We start from the raw sequence: 21920 nt of genomic DNA, 5'->3' as shown, positions 1-21920 counted from the left end.
AGGGCCCCCTGAGCCTCCTTTTCTCCAGGCTGAGCCCCCCCTGCTCCCTCAGCCGCTCCTGGGCTCCACTCCTTCCCAGCTCCGTTCCCTTCCCTGGACAGCTCAATGTCCGTCTTGCAGTGAGGGGCCCAAACTGGGCCCAGGGCCTGAGTGCGGGGCCACGCCAACAACCATTGCCCACTTTGGCTCATGTTCAGCTGCTGTCGACCAGCCCCTCTGGATCCCTTTCCACTGGGAAAATATGAGAATTTTGGCCTTTTTCCTGTACCTTTCTCTCATTCTGGAAATGGGAGCGTTTTCCCTTTCCCAGCCCTGTGTTTCCTCTGAGAGACACGACCCCTGCGCCCATCACAGCCTCCTGGTTCACCGGGTTCCTCTTCCTGCACCACAACAAGAGTCTTCCGAGCAAGGCCAGGCAAACAGCTGCTGATAACACAACTTCCAGGTTGCTCTTGCCAAGGCCGGGCGCGGGGCCGCTGAACGCCGGGCTCAGACGAGCGCCCCGTGTTTGTCTGTGAACCCTGGCAGCGACACCCGCCCGATGGGGCCTTGGTGCCATGGTACAGCCTGGGCTAATGACTCTGTTTATCCTGTTTGGGTAATCCTGATAAGGCCACGCCGATTCATTGAGAAAAACGGCCGTTGACCGCGCCTGGCCCGGCCAATCAGCCCAGCAACAACGGGGTTGGTCGGCTGGATTTAATGAGGGCCGCTTAATCAGGGCGGTCAAGGCTGCCGAGGGGTGTTCACTGTGACCCGGCCTTATAAGAGCTGGCTGGAGCAGCCAGGGGCTGGCAGAGCCGGCAGGACGGGGCCAATCCAGCCCGTGATATTCTGGAAGGGATTTTGCGTCTCTCTGGACGAGGAGCTGGCGGAGCCATGAGCGCCGGCGTGGAGGCAGGCTGCGAGAGGTGCCGGTGCCAGGGCCTGGAGAGGCAGCCCGCCATCCTGTACACCCTGCTGAGCCAGGAGCTGCGGCCCCGGCAGCGCTGCCCGTGCCGGCAGCGCCGCGCCGTCTGCCTGCGCACGCCGCAGCTCACCTGCCGCGCCGCCTCCCACGTGCTGCTCAAAACCATCCGCTTCGTCAAGAACGTCGCTGCCTTCCGCCTGCTGCCGCGCCAGGACCAGCTGCTGCTGCTGGACAGCGGCTGGGTGCCGCTCTTCCTGCTGGGGCTGGTGCAGGAGATGGTGACCTTCGAGGTGATGGAGGCGCCGGCGCCCAGCATGCTCAAGAAGATCCTGCTCAGCGGCCAGAGCAAGGGGCAGGAGCCCGAGGGGACACAGCCCACGCTGGCGGCCGTGCAGAGGCTGCAGGGCTGCCTCGACAGCTTCTGGAGGCTGGACCTGAGCCCCAGCGAGTTCACCTACCTGAGGGGAGCCATTCTCTTCAATCCAGGTGAGTGCCAGGCCCTCGTGGCTCTGCTGGCCCCCGCTGGCAGCTGGGCACATAATCACAGTGTCCCGGAGCCACCAAGGCTGGAAAAGATCTCCAAGACCATGGAGTCACCCTGTGCCACTCCCCACCTTGTCACCAGCCCAGAGCACTGAGTTCCACGTCCAGGGATGGGGACCCCACCACCTTCCCAGGTGAACACAGACCTCGTGGCCTGGAGATGCTCAGAGATGGGCGGGAGTGGGAGCAGAGAGGGCTGCTCCCCTTTTCCCTAACTCTGGTCATTCCCAAACGCCCTGGGAAGGAAGGAAGGATGTCACAACCTTTGCCTGCCCTGCAGACAATAAATCCTGGATTCCTTTACTTTTAAAGCATGACTTTCCCTGTTGGGTGCTGTCCCTCCCTCACACGGCATCCCTGGAACAGCGCTGTGTGCATCCCCTCAGCGTGGCCTCAGAATCCCCTCTGAGAAACGGGGAAGGGTGGGAATGGGAGAAACCTGGAGCTGTTTCCCATCCCTCACCTTCCTCTCCCTGTGCTGTCCCTCGCAGACGTGCCGGGGCTGAGGGCTGCCCTGTACATCGAGAGCCTGCAGTGGGAGGCGCAGCGGGCGCTGCGGGAGCTGCCGCACGCCGAGCACCAGGCGCGCTTCTCGCACATCCTGCGGCTCGCCGCCTCGCTGGGCTCCATCCCCGCCGCCCTGGTCACGGCGCTCTTCTTCCGACCCGTCATCGGGGACGCGGCCATGGGCGAGCTGCTGGCCGAGATGCTGTTCGAGGTGTCGGGCTGGCCGCGGGCGCCCTGGCTGCCCCTGCCCCGCTGAGCAGGGACAGGAACGCTCCGGACCTGCGGGAGCCCTGCGGGATCTCCGTGTGCCACTGGCCCTCCGGACCTGCGGGATCTCCGTGTGCCACTGGCCCTCCGGACCTGCGGGATCTCTGTGTGCCCAGGCTGCGGGAGCCCTGCGGGATCTCCGTGTGCCCAGGCTGTGGGAGCCCTGCGGGATCTCCGTGTGCCCAGGCTGAGGGAGCCCTGCGGGATCTCCGTGTGCCCAGGCTGGGGGAGCCCTGCGGGATCTCCGTGTGCCCAGGCTGAGGGAGCCCTGCGGGATCTCCGTGTGCCCAGGCTGGAGGAGCCCTGCGGGATCTCCGTGTGCCCAGGCTGGAGGAGCCCTACAGGAGCCCCATGTGCCCAGCCTGTGGGAGCCCTGCGGGGGCAGCTGCGGCTCAGCAGGCTCACAGCAGCTCCTGCCCCGCCTGGGCTGCTCTCCAGCCCCGGGAGTGTGAGTGGGCAAAGGGTTTCCTGCCCTGCTCATTTTGCTGTGAGCTCCGAGCAGTGAGGGTTGTCCTCAGCTTGGTGCCTCAGTGGGATCACTGACCGAGGGATAATTGTGGAATTAATTAGCTCTGGGTCTGGCTTCCGTGCTTGGACTCTTAGAAATGCTCAGGACATTTCTTCAGGGAAAAAGCCAGAGTGTTAAATCCTACAGGGTGGACAGACTCACCCCTCTTTTCCTTAGATTCTCTCTTTCCTCCATAATTCCGTGAAATACAACAGGATTGAGAGCACTGAGCAGCACCTAAAGCGAGTGCACCTCATGTGGGGCTCTGGGCTTTCCTGTCTGTGTGAAAAACGTTAAGCACGAGCAGAGCTGGTTTAGTGGGAGATCCAGACCTCCCTCCCTGGACACAGAGCCGGGTGCACACCTGGAAAACTCGCTCCTCCTGCCTCCAACAGGTGAGGCGTCAGTATTTTATAAGTGTACATTGCTGTGCTTTGTATATAAGATGCAATAAATTATTTTTTTAACAAAATGTTTGGTGTTTTGGAACACAGTGGTGCCTTTTCAGCCTTAGAAACAGTGCTGAATTTGGGATGGGCAGAAAAAAACACAGGCATGAAAAAGATAGAATGGAATAAAAAGGGATTTTCCATCTGCCAACGCAGACAGGGGGCTGAACGGGGACAAGGGCAGAGCCCTGGCCTGGGGTGAGGAGGGCAGCCCGGAGACCCCCTGAGACCCTCGGGGCTGGGACCCTCAGAGTCTGAGACCCCCGGGGGTCTGGGCAAGCCCTGCAGCCCCCCAGGGCTTTTAACCCCCCTCAATGGGGGATCTTGGTCCCCAACCCCTGTGACCCCCCAGTGTCCCTGTGCCCACCCCTGTGACCCCCCCAGTGTCCCTGTCCCCACCCCTGTGACCCCCGTGTCCTGTCCCCACCCTGTGACCCCCATGTCCCGCCCCACCCTGTGACCCCCCCCAGTGTCCCTGTCCCCACCCCTGTGACCCCCAAGTGTCCCTGTCCCCACCCCTGTGACCCCCCCAGTGTCCCTGTCCCCACCCCTGTGACCCCCCCCAGTGTCCCTGTCCCCACCCCTGTGACCCCCCCAGTGTCCCTGTCCCCACCCCTGTGACCCCCCAAGGACGCCCCGCCTGCCGCGCACTTCCCCGCCACAAGGCGGCGCCCTCCACCAGCTGCGCAGTACGTCATCACCGCAAACGTCATCATTGCGCGCCTAACGTCATCACCACGCGCCAGCACCGACGGGCCAAGATGGCGGCGCCCAGCGGTACCGGCGGTGATGGCGGCGCGGCCCGGTACTGCCTGGTGAGCGGCATCCCGGCCGCGCTTCGCTCCGCGCAGCTCCGCGCCTACTTCAGCCAGTTCCTAGAGGCCGACGGCTTCCTCTGCTTCCACTACCGGCACCGCCCCGAGCGCCCGCCAGCGGGCGGCGGCGGCGGGGCCTCGGCGCCGCGCACCTGCTGCTGCCTGGTGTCCGTGCGGCCCGGCCGTGCCCGCCGCTTCGTCCGCATGTACTCGGGCAAGCGCTGGGTCGGGCCCGGCGGCGTCGCGCTGCCCGGCCGCTGCCTCATCCGCAGGGTGCGCCTGAGCGCCGGGACAGGTACGGGCGGGGGGGTCCCGGAACGGCACCCTCGGGCACCGGCTGGCTAAAGCTCCTCCTACGGCTTCCTTAACGCTTTAAATCTGCTCCGAGGCAGGAAGAGCCCGTGTGGGCTCTGCTTATCCCCCTCCTACTCGTGAGCGCCTGGGTTTACCTGCCACAGGTGGGGTGTGGGACCCCCCCCAAACCATCCTGCTCTCCTATGGCCCCCCCAAACCATCCCTGCTCTCCTATGGCCCCCCAAACCATCCCTGCTCTCCTATGGCCCCCCAAACCATCCCTGCTCTCCTATGGCCCCCCCAAACCATCCCTGCTCTCCTATGGCCCCCCCAAACCATCCCTGCTCTCCTATGGCCCCCCAAACCATCCCTGCTCTCCTGCAGCCCCCAAACCATCCCTTCTGTCCTGCAGCCCCCAGACCCTCCCGTGTCCCTCCCTTGTCCCCTCCCGTGTCCCCTGCAGCCCCCAGACCCTCCCGTGTCCCCTCCTTGTCCCCGCAGGCCCCGAGGCTCCTCCCAGCAGCGCAGCCGGGGCCGGCCCGGCGGTCACCGAGGCGGAGCTGAGGCGGCTGCCCGAGCTGAACCCGCCCTCGTTCATGCCCCGTGGGAACGTGGGCACCCCCCTGGGCGTGTTCCTGGAGCTGATCCGCGCCTGCAGGCTGCCCCCCCGCCTCATCTCCAGGCTGCAGCTGGATTTTCCCAGGACGGGCTCATCCCGCAGGTATGGGAACGTGCCCTTCCAGTACCCCTGCACCGAGACCGTGGCTGAGGAGGAACGAGTCTACACGGCTGCAGGGGATGAGATCACCGAGGGAGAGGAGCCCGTGGGGCTGACTCAGCCTGCCCAGCCCCAGGAGGATGAGGAGGGGCAGGAGCAGGAGGAAGAGGAGTCGAACTCAGATGACGTAAGTGGAACATTCCAGCACTGTCCAGGCTGGGCTGTTGGAGCTGTGAGGGCACATCCCACTCTCTGAGCTCATTTTCCATCTCTTACTTGGATAAGTGGCATGTTAAAACCAGCTTCAGAATAGGTTTGTTCACCCCTTGGTGCACTGAGCCCCTCGGGGCAGGGACGGGGGCCCTGAGCCCCCCAGAACTGCTCAGGGTGGGCTGGGGGCTGATCCCAAAGGCTCTGGTCCGAGGAGGGGCAGAGGGGAGGCTGGTGCTGGCCAGCAGATCCTGCCCTGCTGCCTGGCAGAGGCTGGGGCCCAGGTTGGTGTGCTGGGGTGAGGAGCAGAGCTGCACAGGGGGCTGACCTCGGGTGCTCCTGCACTGGGGGTTTAGTCACTCTGGGGAAAATGGCTTTAGTGACAAAGGCTCCTGGAGAGCTGGGCAGGGCAGGAGCCATCCCAGCCCTGTCCCTGGCAGACGCCTGTCTGGCCTGTTCTCCCAAACCTCTGTCATTACAGATCCCCAGGCAAGCCATTGCTGTTCTCTCCTGCCAGAATTAACTCAGATGCCAAATCTCTGCTGCAACTGCACCCCATCCCTTTCTCCTGGCAGCGTGGGGCACAGAGGCTTTGTTCCCTCCTTTTCCCAGCTTTTCATTCAGCCTTTCCCTCTGCAGACTAAACAGACTCCCCCAGCTGTTTCTCCCAGGCTGTTCCTGGCTCTGCAGCCGTTCTTTTGGCTGGGTAGTGGCTGTGCCCAGGACTGGGCGGGCAGCTCTGTGTCTGTGCCAGGGAGCTGCTTCCTGGGAGCCCACGCAGTCTCCTGGGGCATCACTGCAGTGGGATGAGCTCCCTGCTGGTGCTGGCTGCAGGTCCAACAGCCCTGCTCCTTAAATGGGCATCAGGTGGGGCCCCTGGGCTGGGGGTGCTCTGGGATTTCTCCTGCTGACTCTGGCAGGGCTCTGAGTCAGGGATGAGCTCATCCCTCGTGTCAGGGCCTGAGCAGACCTGCTCCAGGGGAGGGCGGAGGCAGGGGGCAGGAGGCGCCTGAGCTGCTGTCCCCAGCTGCATCCCAGATTGTCCTCGCAGGACAGTGACACCTGTGAGGAGTGGCAGGGGGCTGTGCTGTGTCCCAGCCCATCCCCTGCCATGCTGTCCCCTGCAGGACAATGACACATGTGAGGAGGGGGCTGTGCTGTGTCCCAGCCCCATCCCCTGCCATGCTGTCCCCTGCAGGACAATGACACATGTGAGGAGTGGCAGCGGCACGCGGCGCTGCACGAGGACGTGACGCAGCAGGAGCGGCTCCGGGAGCGGCTCTTCGAGGAGGAGATCGAGCTCAAGTGGGAGAAGGGTGGCTCCGGCCTCGTGTTCTACACAGATGCCCAGTTCTGGCAGGAGCAGGATGGAGGTGACCCTGGTGTTTGTGTCACTGAGCCCAGGGGTTAAACAGACTGTCCGGGCCAGCTGGGGCCACCAGCGCCGTGCCCTGGCTGCTGAGCCTTCCCTTGGGCACCAAGCTGAGACCCCCGTGGTGCTGCTGGCAGCCCCTTGGGTGGGCACTGGGGTTGGGGGTCTCCAAGTTCCTTGGGCACAAGCTGAGACCCCCGTGGTGCTGCTGGCAGCCCCTTGGGTGGGCACTGGGGTTGGGGGTCTCCAAGTTCCCTTGGGCACCAAGCTGAGACCCCCGTGGTGCTGCTGGCAGCCCCTTGGGTGGGCACTGGGGTTGGGGGTCTCTAAGGCCATTTCCTCTGTGCTGGCACTGCTGAAGCACCACCCCGAGGTCAGGGCTCTGTCCAGAGACATGGAGGGGCTGGGGAGTGCCCAGGGCAGGGGCTGGAGCTGGGAAGGGGCTCAGCCTGGAGCAGAGGAGGCTCAGGGGGCCCTTGTGGCTCTGCACAGCTCCTGCCAGGAGGGGACAGCCAGGAGATCAGGCTCTGCTCCAGGGAACAGGGACAGGAGCAGAGGGAGCAGCCTCAGGCTGGGCCAGGGGGAGCTCAGGATGGGCACAGCAGGAATTTCCCCATGGAAAGGGTGCTCAGGCCCAGGGAGGTGGAGGAGTTTCCATCCCTGGAGGTGTCCAGGGAAGGACTGGACGTGGCACTCAGTGGTCTGGGCTGCTGACAAAGTGGGAGCTGGTCACAGCTGGACTGAATGGTCTTGGAGATCTCCAACCTCAATGATTCTGTGATTCCTTCCCATTTTGATGGAGAAAACAGGGAGCTGGGCCAGCAGCAAAGAGCTGCCCTGTGCCAGAGCTCACCCAAAGTGCTGCTTCCCTTCTCTTGGCAGACTTTGATGAGCAGACAGCCGACGACTGGGACGTGGACATGAGCATCTACTATGACAAAGGTATGAGAGCTGAGCCACCCAGCCCAGGGAAACCAGGGAACCTCTGACCATGCAGAACTGGGAGCTTTTGTCATTCTTTGAAAGCACCCAAGCTGTCAGTGAACCTGGAACAGTGTTTTTCTGGTCTGGCAGCAAGGCTTGCCAAAAAGAACAGGTTCTGCCTCCTCTGCTGGTGCTCTGGGGAGCACGCTGGTGGTGCCCAGGCCAGCTGAGCTGAGCTGAGCTGACTGTGGCTGCTCTGTCCCCAGATGGAGGGGACAAGGATGCCCGGGACTCGGTGCAGATGTGGCTGGAGCAGCGGCTCCGGGCCGGGCTGGAGGATGGATCTGTGTCAGGGCAGCACATTGGCACCTTCGAGAGGCACACCAAGGTGGGTGAGCTCTGCCTGCCTGCTCGGGGCAGGGCAGGAGGGGCTGGGCCACGGGGTGCCCACAGGACGGGGTCAGGAGGAGGAGGAGAGGTCTTGGCTGTGGGAAGAGGGCAGAAGGCTCTGGGAAGATGAGGGTGGGGTTTGTCCAGCAGGTCTGTGATGGTTTTTTTCCCCCTCTCTCAGGGCTTTGGCAGGAAGGTCCTGGAGCAGCAGGGCTGGACAGAAGGGCTGGGCCTGGGGAGCAGCAACTCTGGCATGGCTGAAGCTCTGGACAACGAGGGTCAGAACCCCCGGTGCAAGAGGGGGCTGGGGTGAGTTCCCAATGCCCTCCCAGCCCCTGCTCCCCCCGTGCCCAGGCTCACAGCAGCTGAGGGGCTGCAAAGGGAGCTGGGTGGGGACAGGGCTGTCCCAGGGATCTGCCTTTCCCTGCACAGCTGGGGAGTTCCAGCACTGCACAGCCCAACAGGCTGCTCCTCCTGCCACCCAGGGCTCCTCGGTGGAGCAGGGCTGGAGCCTCTGGGAGGTGTCCCTGCCCATGGCAGGGGGTGGAACTGGGTGGGTTTAAGGTCCCTTCCAACCCAACCATTCCAGGAAACGAGCTGGGAAGCACAGGGATGCCTGATGGCCTCTGCAGCCTCCCACCAAACCTTCCTGCTTCCCTCCAGGTACCACGGGGAGAAGCTGCCAACCTTTGTGAGGAGGAAGAAGGCCCGTGGTGACAGCTCTGTTGTCATCTCCACCATCTACGATGACCCTGAGCCCCAGGACATGGGTGACCAGCTGCTCAGGCGCCAGCCCCCCACGGCCATGAAGTACAGGCAGGACATGGCCTTTGTCCGAGCGTCCCAGCCCGCCCTGGGCAGCCTCAGGGCCCAGCCACGCTGAGCAGGGACTGTCACAGCCTTTGTCCTGCTCCCCAGGCCAGGCTGGCTCCTGGTCTGAGTGTAAGCAGGCTGCTTTTGTATTTATTTTTAGTAAAAATACAGATTTGTAATTAAAATCGCCTCAGTGGGACTTTTTCCACCATGAATTGAACCCTTCAAATGAAAGGAAATGTTATTCTGCGTGAATGGAGAAGGATTTAGGGTGATTAATGCTTACATGCGGGCTGGGATCAACCGAATGTGTGCGTTTGTGGGGCTGAGGAAGCAGAACTCAGCCTGGGAGGCAGAGAAGGACAAGTACAGGCAGGGCAGGTAACTGTCCTTCCCTGCCCGAGCCTTCCTGGGGCGTGGGTGAAGGGCTGGTCCTGGCAGAGGGATTCTCTGTTCCCTGTGGCTCTGGAAGCGGGTGCTTTCCAGGCTGCTCTGCCTTGTGCTCCTGGCCCAGAGGGGACAGCTCTGTCCCACTGACCCAGTGTGGCTTCCTGAAGGGGAGAATGCAGGGAGGAATTCCTCCTTCGACCTGCCAGGAGGGTGTAGCCACCTGGGAGAAGGCTGAGGGTGGGCATTAGGAAGAATTTATTCACGGAAAGGGGGATTAGACCTTTGGAAGGGGCTGCCCAGGCAGCCAGGTGGTGGAGTCACTGTCCCCAGAGGTGTTTAAGGAGAAAATGGGCGTGGCACCCAGCGCCATGGTGGTGTTTGGCCAGAGCTAGGGCTCGATGGTCTCCGAGGCCTTTTCCAACCCCACTGATTCTGTGATTTGGAAAAAAGCGGGGCTGGGGCGGTGCTGGAGGGACAAGAGCCGGCGCCAGGACTCGAACCCTCGACCCGAGGCCCGGGCCGGGGCTGCGCGTCCCGCCGGCCGCCAGGGGGCGCCGTGGGAGCGGCGGCCGCTCCGCGCCCGGAACGCGGCGCTCGGGGCCCGCGGGCACCCGGACCCACAGCGGGGGCACCGGCGGCGGTGAGCGGCCTGCGGGCCGGGGGATTACCGGGATGGGGATGGGGGGGGAATAACCGGGATAGGGGGGGATAACCGGGATAGGGGGGGTTACCGGGATGGGGGGGGATAACCGGGATAGGGGGGGTTACCGGGATGGGGGGGGATAACCGGGATAGGGGGGGGATAACCGGGATAGGGGGGGATAACCGGGATAGGGGGGGTTACCGGGATGGGGGGGGATAACCGGGATAGGGGGGGAATACCGGGGATGAAGCGGTCTGGGCAAGGAGGGGAGATGGGAGGGAGAAAGCGGGAGCGGGTAGGGAGGGTCGTGAGGGAGAAGAGGGGACACGAGGGAAACTCAGGGACAAATGGGGAGAAGGGGCCGAGGGGATGCCTGGGCCCTGTAAGTGCAGAGCAAACCCTTACTGGGTGCTGTCCCCTCTGTCAGAGCCTGTCCCATAAACACAGATCAGACCCTCACTGGGCCCTGTCCCCGTGTCCCCTCTGTCAGAGCCTGTCCCATAAACACAGATCAGACCCTCACTGGGCCCTGTCCCCGTGTCCCCTCTGTCAGAGCCTGTCCCATAAACACAGATCAGACCCTCACTGGGCGCTGTCCCCGTGTCCCCTCTCAGCCCAGCAGGAGGACCATGAGCCAGCATGGCTGAGGGCAGCAGGGCTGGCCCGCTGGCCTTTGGCCAGGTGGTCATTGGCCCCCCGGGCTCGGGGAAGAGCACCTACTGCCAGGCCATGGGCGCCTTCCTGGCACGGCTGGGCCGGCGCGTGGCCGTGGTGAACCTGGACCCTGCCAACGAGGCCCTGCCCGGCCCCTGCGCCCTGGACATCGGCGAGCTGGTCACCCTGCCCGACGTGATGGCCAGCCTGGGGCTGGGCCCCAACGGGGGGCTGCTCTACTGCATGGAGTACCTGGAGGCCAACGCCGACTGGCTGCGGGAGCGGCTGCGGGCCCTGCAGGGCCACTACCTGCTCTTCGACTGCCCCGGGCAGGTGGAGCTCTACACGCACCACCAGGCCCTCAAGAACGTCTTTGCCCAGCTGGCCAAGTGGAATTTCAGGGTAGGGACGGGCTGGGGCAGCCCCGGGAGCTGCAGGCAGCTCCACAGCCCTGGGCACAGCGGGGCTGGGGGGTCTCGTGGCTGCTGTCCTCAGGAAGTTTGTGGCCTTTCAGGTGACCTGGCTGTATAGGGAAGGAGGGGAATATTGCCCTGTTTTATGCTGGGAGAGATTGGCAAAAGAATGGCCTATTCAAATCTGAGCACCAACTGGTTTGACCACAGCCTCCCAAAAAACTCACTTCCTTAACAAACACTGGGCTTTGAGTGGGATTGGGAGCAGGAGCACAGGTTCCTTCCTCACACTTCACTCCGAATCCCAGAACGGGCTGGCTCGGAGAGGAGCTCAAAGCCCATCTCATCCCAGTCCATTCCATGGGCAGGGACACTTCCACTGGCCCAGGGAAGCCCAGCCTGTCCCTGAACGCTCCCAGAGCTGGGGCAGGGGTGCATCCTGCTGTGCTGCGGGAGCCTCCCCCAGCCCGGGGGTGTTTCAGTGGGTTCTGTGTGTGCCGGGAGCCTTGGCACTGCCCTGAGGAATGCAGGGGCCGTGCCAGCCCCTGCTGCAGCCCCAGCAGCAGCCGTGGGACGGGCTCTGGGCTCTTGCCCAACGGGAGCTGCAGGTGAGAGCAGCCCCGAGCTGCTGACGCTGCGCTTGCTGTGCGGAGGGGCCAGCACCAGTGTGCAAACCCTGCGTGCTCTGAGCGAGAAGGGCAGCTTCATTTGCTTGGGAATGTCCCTGGGAACCTGCACATCAGAGCTTATTTTCATTGGGGTGAATGGACACGGGGTCGGAGTTGCTAAAATAAGACATTTCCAGGGCTGGTTCTGCTCTGCCTGGGAGCCCCAGACTGGCTGGGTTCTGCTGCTGTGACTCAGCCTCAGAGCCCTGACTTGGAGTGAGTTCCCCAGCTCTGGGACCACATTGTTAGAGCCACACAAAACCCAGGGAATCAAAGTGCTCGTTAGTGTAATTATTAATTATTAGTGGGAACCACCGGGGACTCTCCCAGCAGAAGGTGGTGAGCTGCAGGTACTGCTCCTGGCACTGGTGGGGCTTTGGGTCCCCTCTGACCCCAACCAGCCCAGGATTCTCAGGTGCTGAGTTTTGTGGGCAGGAGGTGGGAGCTCGTTTCCCCAGGGGGTGCACTCAGGCCTGGACAGGCTCTCCTGTGTGCCACGGGCTGCTGACAGCTCTGACCTCCTGTGTCCCTCTGCTGCCCAGCTGGCTGCCGTGCACCTGGTGGACTCCCACTACTGCACGGACCCCGGGAAGTTCATCTCTGTGCTCTGCACCTCGCTGTCCACCATGCTGCACGTGGAGCTGCCCCACGTCAACGTGCTCTCCAAGATGGACCTGATCGAGCACTACGGGAAGCTGGGTGAGGAGCTGCTGAGCCACAGCCTGCTCTGGGGGGGAAGGCACCTCTCACCTCACCTCTTCTGCCTCCCTTCTGCTGGCCAGGGTGGCTCAGAGCTCCTTTCTGGCCTTGCACACGGAGGAATTGGAGGGGCAGGGGAGTGGAATTGGGGTGCCAGGTGCAGTTCTGTGTGAGAATGGGGCTGGCTGGGGAGCTGTGCAGACCCCACTGTGCTCCTCAGCTCCCAGCTCGCCCTCAGAGCTCCCTGTTCCCCTGCAGCTTTCAACCTGGATTATTACACCGAGGTGCTGGACCTCTCTTACCTCGTGGACCATTTGGCCTCCGATCCCTTCTTCAGGAATTTCCGCCGCCTCAACGAGAAGCTGGTGGAGGTGATTGAGGACTACAGCCTGGTGTCCTTCGTGCCACTCAACGTCCAGGTGAGCCAGCAGGAGGGAACAGGGAGCCCTGCATGTGCAGCAGCTGCTTTTTGTGTGCTCAGAGCCACGGGGCTGGAAACCTCAGCTGTGAAGAGGCTCAGGGAAAGCAGGGAAGCACACCCAGGCTTGTAAATGATCTGTGGCAGCCAAGGGAAAGAAAAAGGCTGATGAGCTTGAGGCTACCTGGGCCTTGTGTCCTGGGGTGGGGAATCCAGGCTCCCCCTTCCTTCAGCTCTTCTGGCCTGCATTTCCAGTCTGGGCTGAGGGTCACCTAAAACCTTGTTAAATTAGGGAGCAGCCAGTAATGACAAGGGGGAGGGAGGGCTGGAAATGCCCTTCATCAGGCAGCTGGCAAGAGTGTCAGCAGGCAAATGGGCTGGGGGAAGGTGATGAAAGGGAATGAGAGGGTGGAGGGCCAGTAGCAGTGTCCCTGCTTGTCCCTGTTTGTCCCTGTCGGTGTCCCCGAGCCCAGAGGGCCCAGGGCAGTGTGAGGTGCTGCCTGTGGGGAAGGCGCAGGTACAGCTGCTCCCTCGTGCTGCCAGGACAAGCAGAGCATGAGGCAGGTGCTGCAGGCTGTGGACAAGGCCAGTGGCTATTCCTTCGGGGACCGCGAGCAGCGCAGCCTGGAGGCGCTGATGTCGGCAGCGGTGGGCGCCGACTTCCACTTCTCCTCGTATCCTCTCTGCTGCTGCCTTCATTTCTCTCTCCCTGGGGGACAGAGGCTGGGTTTGCAGGCCCAGGTTCATCATCTGGTGGGGGACACACACGTGGGGAGTGGGGTGTGCTCAGCCCAGTCTGGGGCAGACACCTGTGCCCACCAAACCCACCAAGGGTTGGTAATTCACACTGTGAATGTGTCAGGAACCTTTTGACAGCTTTCCTCTCTCTCAGCCTCCCTTGGGTGGGTTCTTTCCTTCTCCTTCAAATCTTACAGTTGATTCCCCTGGACTTGTCAGGCCTGGGATCAGGCAGAGCCAGAAGTAACTCAGGTGATGCTGCCTCTTCCCGATGGCCCTGGGGCTAATGTGAGGCTGGGCTGGTTCCTCGCTGGGAACTTCAGAGCTCCTGCAGAAGGGAGTGTTTGAGCCCAGCCCCTCGTTTTCCTTAATTACTGCGTTATCAGCACCCTGGCAGTGCAGGAGAAGTATGTGCAATCTCAGGACAAAGCTGTGGAAGAGGAGGTGATGGATCTGTGACACGCCCTTCCCCGGCTCCTCTCTTTTGACACCTCTCCTTTTCCTACCCCGAGCTTCAGCTGTGACTCAGAGCAACTGAAAACCTTTCCAGGCAGAGTCTGGACCCTCTCTGGGTGGGTTTGACCTCCTGAGCTTCAGGCCTGCTGCCCAGAGCAGGGCTTTGGCAGAAGGGAGGTGGCTGAGGGTCTTCCCCTAGGAACAGAGAGATTGAGCCGGGGAAGGCAGGCAGAGCAAGGAAAAGAAGATGAGGTCTCCTCCATCATGACCAAGACAGATCCAGAGAAAGAAGAATCAGCAGGAGCTGCCTGCTGTGCAGTGAGAGTGGAGGCAGCAGGCCTGGCTGTGCTGCAGGAGGAGCAGGCACGGGCCCCAGGCTCCCAGCAGAATCCAGGCCAGGACGCCTCCACGCCGTCTCAAGGACAGAAAGATGTTTGTTTTTCTTTTTCTTAGAAATAATGATGGACTCTTTCTTAATAAAACGCTCCTCGGTCTCACTTTCATCTTGGAGTTTGCTGAAGCTGAGTAAATAAAGCCAGGAGTGCTCAGGAGCCCGAGGCCAAAGGGCCTGTCCCCTGTGCCCTGCTGGGAACAGGCTCAGCCTGGCAGGGCTGGGGGCAGCAGGCAGGGCACAGCTGCTGCTCCTGCACCCATCCAGGGGCACCACACCAAAATGCCAGCTCGGCTTCTTGGGGTTAAGAAAGCCCCTGTGTGACTCAGCCCGTGGTTTGCATCTCGGGCCTTTCCCAGGAGCAGCCCTGGGTGTCCTCATCCACCTTCCTTCTTCTGGCCTGTCCCAAATCCTGGGGCTTCCCCTCCTGCCCGTGGAACTCCCTCTGGCTGCGCTGCTGCAGCTCCCAGTGCTGGCAGCAGCTCTGAGCCTCGTGTGCTCCCTGCCCTGATCCCTGCTCCAGGCAGCAGCTGGGGGTGGATTGGGAGGGCTGGGGGTGGATCGGGGGGCTGGGGGTGGATCAGGGGGCTGGGGGTGGATCAGGGGGGCTGGGGGTGGATCAGGGGGGCTGGGGGTGGATCAGGGGGCTGGGGGTGGATCAGGGGGGCTGGGGGTGGATCAGGAGGGCTGGGGGTGGATTGGGGGGCTGGGGGTGGATCGGGGGGTCTGGGGGTGGATCAGGGAGGGCTGGGGGTGGATCAGGGAGGGTGTCCACATCAGGGAGCCCCCGGGTGCCTCCTGGCAGCCCCACAGGGATGGGAGTGGGCACAACTCCCAGTCCCAGCTCTGCAGACTCAGCATCGCCTCTTGCCCAAGATCTTGCATAAAATACAACAGGATTTTCTCACAGGATGGTTTGGCCCTTGGCAGAGGGATTGGAGACTGGATCCGTGATGGATCTAAATGTGAACGGGGTCTTGGGCAGCTGGGCAAGGAATTAAAATGAATTTTTCCCTCATCTCCCAACTCTGTGGGCAGGATTTGGAGACGAGGAGGAGCTCAGGGAGAGGAGGATGCAGACACACAATGCCTGTGCTTCACCCAGACCCCTTCCCAATGAAACTGAGATTTCAGATATCAAAGTCAAATCCCAGTGTGCTGCCAGGGCCCCAGCTCTTCCCTGAGCCCAGGAATTTCCCTGGGTGTTCCTGGCTGGAACCCAGCAGCTGCAATTCAGTGCTGGAGCTTTGGAAGCCAATCTAACCATAACTGAGCTGAAATCCCATCCTCACCCTGTGGCTCGTGGCCTTGTCCTGGTCGTTTTGGAGCTCTGCAGTTGCTCTGAAGGGGTGGGAGACGGGATCATAAAAATATTAATTTTATAGTGGCTTTTTCATGGCTTTGAGAGATTTGGTGGCTTAAAAGGGTATGGTCAGGTCAGGCTGAGTTACACAAGAGCCTTCAAAGCTTTTGTGGCTTTTTGGCTTTTTTATTTGAATGCCCTGGATAGCTGCAGCCTCAGCCTCGGGATGGAAACTGCTCAGCTCAGCTCAGGATCCTCTGCTGTGTCCCAGCTCAGGTCTCAGAGAGCTTCAGGCCCAGAACTGCAGCGGTTTTGCACCCAGGAGCTCCTTGGAGATGGAGCAGGGGCTGAACCAGGACCCACAGCCCCGAGGGGACAGTTCTGCTCCTGCCCAGGGCCAGCAGGGAGGGCTGGAGCCCTGGTGGGAAGGGCAGGGTGAGAGGCAGCCTGCCCCTGCAGCCCACACACACCCCAGGCTGGGAGGGGACACGGCAGGGCCAGGGAGGTGACACCTTGGCTGCTGTCACTGCCTTGAGCAACCGGCGGGGCCAAGGGCCAGGATGAGTCACCCCAGCCCTGGCAGTCCCTGGGAGGGGGCACAGCTTTCTGCTGAGCTTCTCCTGCTGCCGAGCCCACCCTGAACCTCGGGGAGCTGTTTCGGGCATGGAGGGATTTGAGCACCCATCACAGCCTGAGCTCTCCTGGTTCCCCCCAGGTTCCAGCCCTGATTTCCAGCTCCATCACGGAGCTCCTGCTCAGAAGCTGTTCCCCCACCAAGAGGTGCTTTCTAACGGGGATAAAAACCCTCTCCAGGAACGCCAAGGCCCCCAGAGCAGGCAGTGGTGCCCGCCTGGCAGGAGGCTGCCCGGGGCCAGGGGTGATGGGCACCCCATGTCTGGGTGCCCAGACTGGAGGTGCCCCAGCCAGGAGCCGCCAGCCCCAGCCCTGGGCACGAAGCCCTGGGGAGGCTGGGAGAGCTGGTGACAAGGACAGGCGGGGCTGTGGGTGCTGCAGCTGCCCCCCAGGAGGGGCAGAGCCTTTGGCAGGCAGCAGAACATCCCTGCTGGCCCTCCCAGCCCTGCTTTGGTGGCCTTGTCCCCACGGCCGCCAGCCCCTGTGTGCTGGGGAGTGACTGCCAGGAGGGGACACTCCTTGGCCCTGGCACCCAGCCCCTCTGCTCTAAGGGTGTTTCAGACACTAAAACTGATCCATTTGAGAGCTTTTCTGGATGCCCCTTCAGATGGGAATGCCGAGAGCTTTCCACAGCCCCCGGACAAGGACCAGGCTGGGGATGGAGGTCCCGATGCCCCCCTGGTCTTTCTGCCTGGGTGCCACCATCCCGTGTGAAACAGGGGGACAGAAGGACCCCAGAGAAGTCCCCAGCAGCACAAGCCTCTCTCAGGAGTGTCCTGGGGAGCCAGGGCTCCTCCTTCCCAGCCTGGAAAAGCTGCCGGACCGGCTGGGAGCGGGGAGCACCTTCCTCCCACACGGCCCAGCCACGCTGCAATTTCGGGAGCTGTTGAAATCACTTAACTCCTGGGAAGCCAGGGGGAACCCACAGCCCCAGGGGTGGACAGACACCCCCAGTTACCCCTTCCTGGGCACAGCACTGCCAGCTCCAGCCCCGCCATTCCCAGTTTAACCAGTCCAGGTGTCCCTGGGCCGTGGGGTCGGGGCCAGCGCGAGCCCTCAGCTCGTTTGTCCTGCTCTGGCTAATTACAGGGCTGGGGCTGTTCCCAGGCTGGCAGTGCCTGGGGCCAGGGGCAGGCCAAGCTTTGGGGTCCCTCGGTGGGCTCTGCCAGGACCAGCCCTGACCCCTCTGGGGCCCCAGCGAGCCAGGGCAGCACCAGGGGTGTTGTGATGTCCTGGGGAGGGCCAGGGGGCTGACGGGGGCTCATCCCCTCTGCATCCACCTCTCCAGGTGTCCCATCCAGGTGAGCAGGTGCTGCTTTGTGCAGCCCAGCCTCCCACAGCAGAGCCCAGCCCCTCGTTCCTGGGCACCCCCAATTCCTGCGTGCACCAAGGGGGTCACGTCCCTGCTCCTGCCTCATTCCCCAAAGCCCAGGGGGGCCTGGCACTCCTTGGGCTGGGGTTTGGCCACGCCAGGGCTGGGGACTGGCCTGTCCCCCCTGTGCCCCTGCAGCACGTCCTGAGTCAGGCGCCTTCCCTGCCAGGGCTCCCATCAAAGGCCGGCTCCTGCCCGGCCCTGCTGGCTCTGCTGAGCTCATAGCCCAGGGGGCCGTGACTGTATTTTATTGTAATTATTTTTCATGTTGAAACGCGCTGGTGGGGGGAAGGGGGAGGGAGCTGCGCCCTTCCCGTGGCCCCGTGCCAGGGCCAGAAGTGCTGAGCTTTCACCTGTCCCAGCGCGTCGGGACCTCGGGAGGGATGTCCCCACCCCGCTGGCAGCCCAGGGCTGTCCCTGCGTCGCTGCCGTGCAGCTTTTGTGGATTTTCCTCCTTGGACGTAGAGGAGCCGTGGGGGAGGACCTGGGGACCCTCACAGGGGTGTCAGTGGCAGGTTTTGGGGAACTCTGGGTTTGTATTTACGGGGTTGGGTCAGGGACTCGGGATCTCTGAACACCTCAAAGCAGCCAGCTCTGCTGGGACTGCCAAAATCCCTGTCCAGGGATGCACAGACCCCCGAGCCCTTCCACGGGCTGCAGCTCAGCCCAAGGCCCTGCTGGGGGGCCGGGGGGCACCGAGAGCAGCCAGGGCAGGGGGGCACCGAGAGCAGCCAGGGCAGGGGGGCCCGGCTGCCCCCACCCTGGGCTGGGAGGGGGCGAGGCAGACATGGAGCTGCCCAGACATGTGCGCAGGGAGAGACGAGGCAGACGAGAGCAGAGGTGCAGGAGAAGGTTTATTGGAGCACAGAGGCAACACGCGACCCCTTCCCGGAATGGGGGGGCTGCCCGGACCCCCCCTCGCCCCGGCCCAGCCCCTCACCTCCTCCTGTCGCTGCTCCAGCCCTCTGGGACAGGGGGTTTGGAGCTGGCACAAGCCAGACCTGACACCCCCACAAAAAAATGTTAAATAGTTGGGGGCTGGCAGCTCTCCGGGACAGAGGCACCCCCTCTCCCTCTTTTCCCCCTCCCCAGAGCAGAGGATGGGGGAGAGGGAGGAAGGGGCCCTGCCAAACCACCCCCACTCCCGGTATCCAGGCTGGGGGGGGGAGCTGAGGCTCCTCCCCACCAAAACCGACCAAAAAAAAAAAAAAATTGAAAAAAAACGACAACCAAAAAAAAAAAAAAAAAACCACGAAGAGATGCCGAAGGGTCTGGAGCGGGGCAGGGGACGCTCAGTTCTTGGGCTCTTCGCCAGCCTCGCCGCCGTCTTCGCCGGCGCACTCGGCTGTCCATAGCGTGAGGTTGTCCCTGAGCAGCTGCATGATGAGGGTGCTGTCCTTGTAGGAGTCTTCGCTGAGCGTGTGCAGGTCGCCCATGGCCTCGTCGAAGGTGGTCTTGGCCAGGGAGATGGCCTGCTCGGGGGCGTTGGCGATCTCGTAGTGGAACACGGAGAAGTTGAGGGCCAGCCCCAGGCGGATGGGGTTCGTGGGCTGCATCTCCTTTTTGCTGATGTCCATGGCCTCTTGGTAGGCCTCCTGGGCCTTCTCTATCGTCGACAGGCGGTCGTCCCCGCTGGCCACCTCGGCCAGGTATCGGAAGTAGTCGCCCTTCATCTTCAGGTAGAAGACCTTGCTCTCGGTGTCGCTGTCCTTCTTGATGAGATACTTGTCCAGCAAGCCCAGCACGTTGTTGCAGACGGCGTTCAGCTCCTGCTCCACCTTCTCCCGGTACTCGTTCACCACCTGCGCTTTGTCGTCGCCCTCCTCGGTTTTGTGCTCGATGCTGGAGATGACCCTCCAGGCCGAGCGCTGGCAGCCCACCACGTTCTTGTAGGCCACCGAGAGCAGGTTGCGCTCCTCGTTGGACAGCTCGTCGCCGTGCTCCACCACGGCCTTCATGAAGTCTGCCATGTCCTCGTAGCGCTCAGCCTGCTCGGCCAGCTTGGCCTTCTGCACTTGCTGGTTTCTTGCCATGGCTGGGACGCGGGCGCGGACGCTTGGGCGAGCAGCGGGGCCGGGAGCCGTCGGAGCCTCTGCCGAGCGCTGCCGCCGGGATTCGCTTTTGGCTGCGCGTCGGAGCCTCGAGCGAGAGCAGGAGGAGCCAGCCAGGTCCAAGGAGTGTCCTCCTCCTCCTCCTCCTCCTCCTCTGCTTCCTCCCCGCCGAGCGCGGCCTTAAAAGGAAAATCGCGGTGAATCATCGCCCGCGGGCGGCGGGCGCTGGGGAGGGGGCGAGGGGGGCGGCCAACGCCCTGCCCTCCCCGTGGGTGCGGCACCCGCGGGTGCCCCGGGGCTCTCCCCAGAGCCAACGCCCGCCCCGGCACCGGGAAACGCCCTTCGTGCTCCTGAGAGCGCTCGGGAGGGCGGCGGGAGCTGCGCTGTCCTTCGGGGGCACGGGGACACGGGCAGCGCTCGGCTCTTCCCCAGCCCGGAGAAATGGGCCACGGGGTGTGGCCGCTCGCAAAAATGGGTCCCTCCCCCCCGAAAAAGTCATATCACAGTCGGGTTTAATATGGTGATTGCCCCGGCAGTAATTGCGAGGGCTTGACGGGCAGGTATTTATTCCCACAGGTGGGGAAACCGAGGCAGAGGCTCCGCACCTCTCCCAGGCGCCGCGGGAGGGGCCGTCCCAAAAAGCGAGGCACAGCCAGAGCTCCCCTTGGAGCCGCCGCTCCGTGGGACCTCCCCAAAAACTGCCCCTGGTGGGAGCAGCGGGGGGAGACCCCATCCCCAGCGGCTCCGGCCCGGGGCTGCCCTTCCCCATCCCGCCGGGGACCTTCCGCTTCTCTCAGGCTGTAAATGAAGAGGTTCAGCCGTGGCTCCTGCAGGATTTCGGCTGTTCCGGGCTGGCCGTGGGCCGCGGTGCCCGATAGGGATCTGAGCTGCGCCTTGCGCTGAGTTTCACTCCGAGCCTGTTGCCACACGCCGGGCGCTGGCGCAGCCCCGGCCCCGGCCCGGCCTTATCTCCGTGCGGGAGCGTGCGGGAAGGGCAGGGCGGGGCGGGCGGCTCCGGGCCAAGGCGAAAAGGGGGTTGTGATTCTTTCCGTGAGCTCTCGCCGCTTTGTTCCTGCCTGCCGACACCCGGCCGGGAGCACCCCGCAATCCCCCTGCACTGCCCCAGCCAACCCTGCTGGGATGGAGGAGGAAGGAAAGCCGTGAGGATGCTTTTCCCAACCTCTTCAAGCCCAGGAAAACACCCCCAGCCTTCACATCACCCCCTCTGCACGCCGGAATTCAGGAAAAAGGGATTCAGGGCCGTGCACCCCTTCCCGGCCGAGCCCCTGACAAGTGCTGGGGTTTGGGGGGCCCAGGTGCCATTGAGGGGCTCCCGTGGCAGCAGCGTGAGGTGCCCACAGCCCCACCAAGGTGCCCACAGCCCCTCCATGGCCCTCCATGGTGAGCTGATCCCGAGGGAGCAAGGAACAGGTGAGCAGGAGACCACGGCCTGTCTTCCTCCCTCTGCCCAGGACACAAGACAGACCCACAGAGCCCCTCTGAGAACTGGGCACAAAACCTGCCCTCCACAGTGGGACTGGGGCCAAAGGGTCACCCCAACCTACCAGCCTGCCAAAATCCATCTTCTACCCTTGGGAAACCCCAGGCAGGAATCCCTGGGTGGGTTAATCCGAGCTCACACTCCTTCTGGCAGCAAGGCCATAATTTGGGTTTGGGGTCTGCAGTCCCCAGGCCCGGTGAAGGACTCACAGCTTGCCCAGGACCATCCTGCCCCCCTGTGTTTGGGCTCTCCAACCACGGGGAGACCCTGGTAGGATCCCCCTTGCCCAGCAGGGACACGAGTGGGGCAGGGATGGCTCAGCCTCGGCTCTGGTGTCTGGGGCAGCCCCGGCCAAAGGGGCTGAGCTGCTGCCCAATTTTGGCTGAGGAGGCTCAGGGAGGCTCAGCTCCACCACCGGTGCCGTGGCCAGCAGGGGTGGGCGAGGGGCAGAGCCCAGATCCTGGGCAGGGGAGCTCAGCTGCACCATCACCCCACAGAGCACCCGTGGGTGCCTCAAAGGCAGAGGGGCAGTGCCAGGAGGGGCACCCCAAACCATCTGTGATCACCCCGGGGAGGGGGCACGGCTGAGCCCGGCCCTGGGGACGCTGCCCAGGCCGGTGCACGTCTCCAGCCCCGGGAGCCCAGGGCGGGCGTGGGCCGGGCGCTGGCAGCAGGCAGAGGATGCTCGTGGCCGTTCCCAGCGGCGCTGGAGCGATGCTCAGAGCCCGTCGAGCCACCCTGCCCGGCCCTGCTGCTCCCCCTGGCTGCGGGGACGCTGCCAGCTCCCAAAACATCAGCGCACAACGCATTTTTCCAAGGGCTGCTCACAGTGCCCCGGGTCCTGCGGGCACTGCCCTTTGCTCATTGCCA

General features: G+C 63.2%; 4 protein-coding genes across 6 annotated transcripts; 3 read left to right on the top strand and 1 right to left on the bottom strand.

Annotated features, from left to right (window-relative positions):
• The first annotated feature begins 22 nt into the window (after positions 1–22).
• NR0B2 (nuclear receptor subfamily 0 group B member 2) lies at positions 23–2528 on the top strand. Its single transcript, XM_009098692.4, has 2 exons — positions 23–1396; positions 1945–2528. The coding sequence occupies exons 1-2, from the start codon at positions 880–882 to the stop codon at positions 2214–2216; spliced, it is 789 nt and encodes a 262-aa protein (XP_009096940.3). The 5' UTR covers positions 23–879; the 3' UTR covers positions 2217–2528.
• A 1283-nt stretch (positions 2529–3811) lies between these two features.
• On the top strand, positions 3812–8905 carry GPATCH3 (G-patch domain containing 3). The gene is made up of 7 exons (XM_050983298.1): positions 3812–4294; positions 4795–5198; positions 6420–6594; positions 7476–7535; positions 7784–7905; positions 8089–8216; positions 8571–8905. The coding sequence occupies exons 1-7, from the start codon at positions 3946–3948 to the stop codon at positions 8788–8790; spliced, it is 1458 nt and encodes a 485-aa protein (XP_050839255.1). The 5' UTR covers positions 3812–3945; the 3' UTR covers positions 8791–8905.
• Positions 8906–9663: 758 nt separating this feature from the next.
• On the top strand, positions 9664–14302 carry GPN2 (GPN-loop GTPase 2). Of its 3 annotated transcripts, none has more exons than XM_050983300.1 (6): positions 9664–9750; positions 10368–10809; positions 12031–12187; positions 12446–12606; positions 13149–13279; positions 13730–14302. In XM_050983300.1, the coding sequence occupies exons 2-6, from the start codon at positions 10393–10395 to the stop codon at positions 13800–13802; spliced, it is 939 nt and encodes a 312-aa protein (XP_050839257.1). In that variant the 5' UTR covers positions 9664–9750; positions 10368–10392; the 3' UTR covers positions 13803–14302. The 3 variants fall into 3 exon arrangements, 2 of the variants coding, with proteins under 2 accessions (XP_050839257.1, XP_009096869.1); XR_007779403.1 differs by lacking the exon at positions 9664–9750 and having other exon boundaries at positions 9993–10809; positions 13730–13915; positions 13999–14302; XM_009098621.4 differs by lacking the exon at positions 9664–9750 and having other exon boundaries at positions 9993–10809.
• A 4037-nt stretch (positions 14303–18339) lies between these two features.
• Positions 18340–19705, bottom strand: SFN (stratifin). Its single transcript, XM_050983301.1, has one exon. The coding sequence runs from the start codon at positions 19529–19531 to the stop codon at positions 18791–18793; it is 741 nt and encodes a 246-aa protein (XP_050839258.1). The 5' UTR covers positions 19532–19705; the 3' UTR covers positions 18340–18790.
• Between the last annotated feature and the right edge of the window lie 2215 nt (positions 19706–21920).

This window comes from Serinus canaria, chromosome 23, assembly GCF_022539315.1.
Source record: "Serinus canaria isolate serCan28SL12 chromosome 23, serCan2020, whole genome shotgun sequence".
NCBI classification, from domain to species: Eukaryota; Metazoa; Chordata; class Aves; order Passeriformes; family Fringillidae; genus Serinus; species Serinus canaria.
This window is presented reverse-complemented; position numbering and strand designations above follow the sequence as displayed.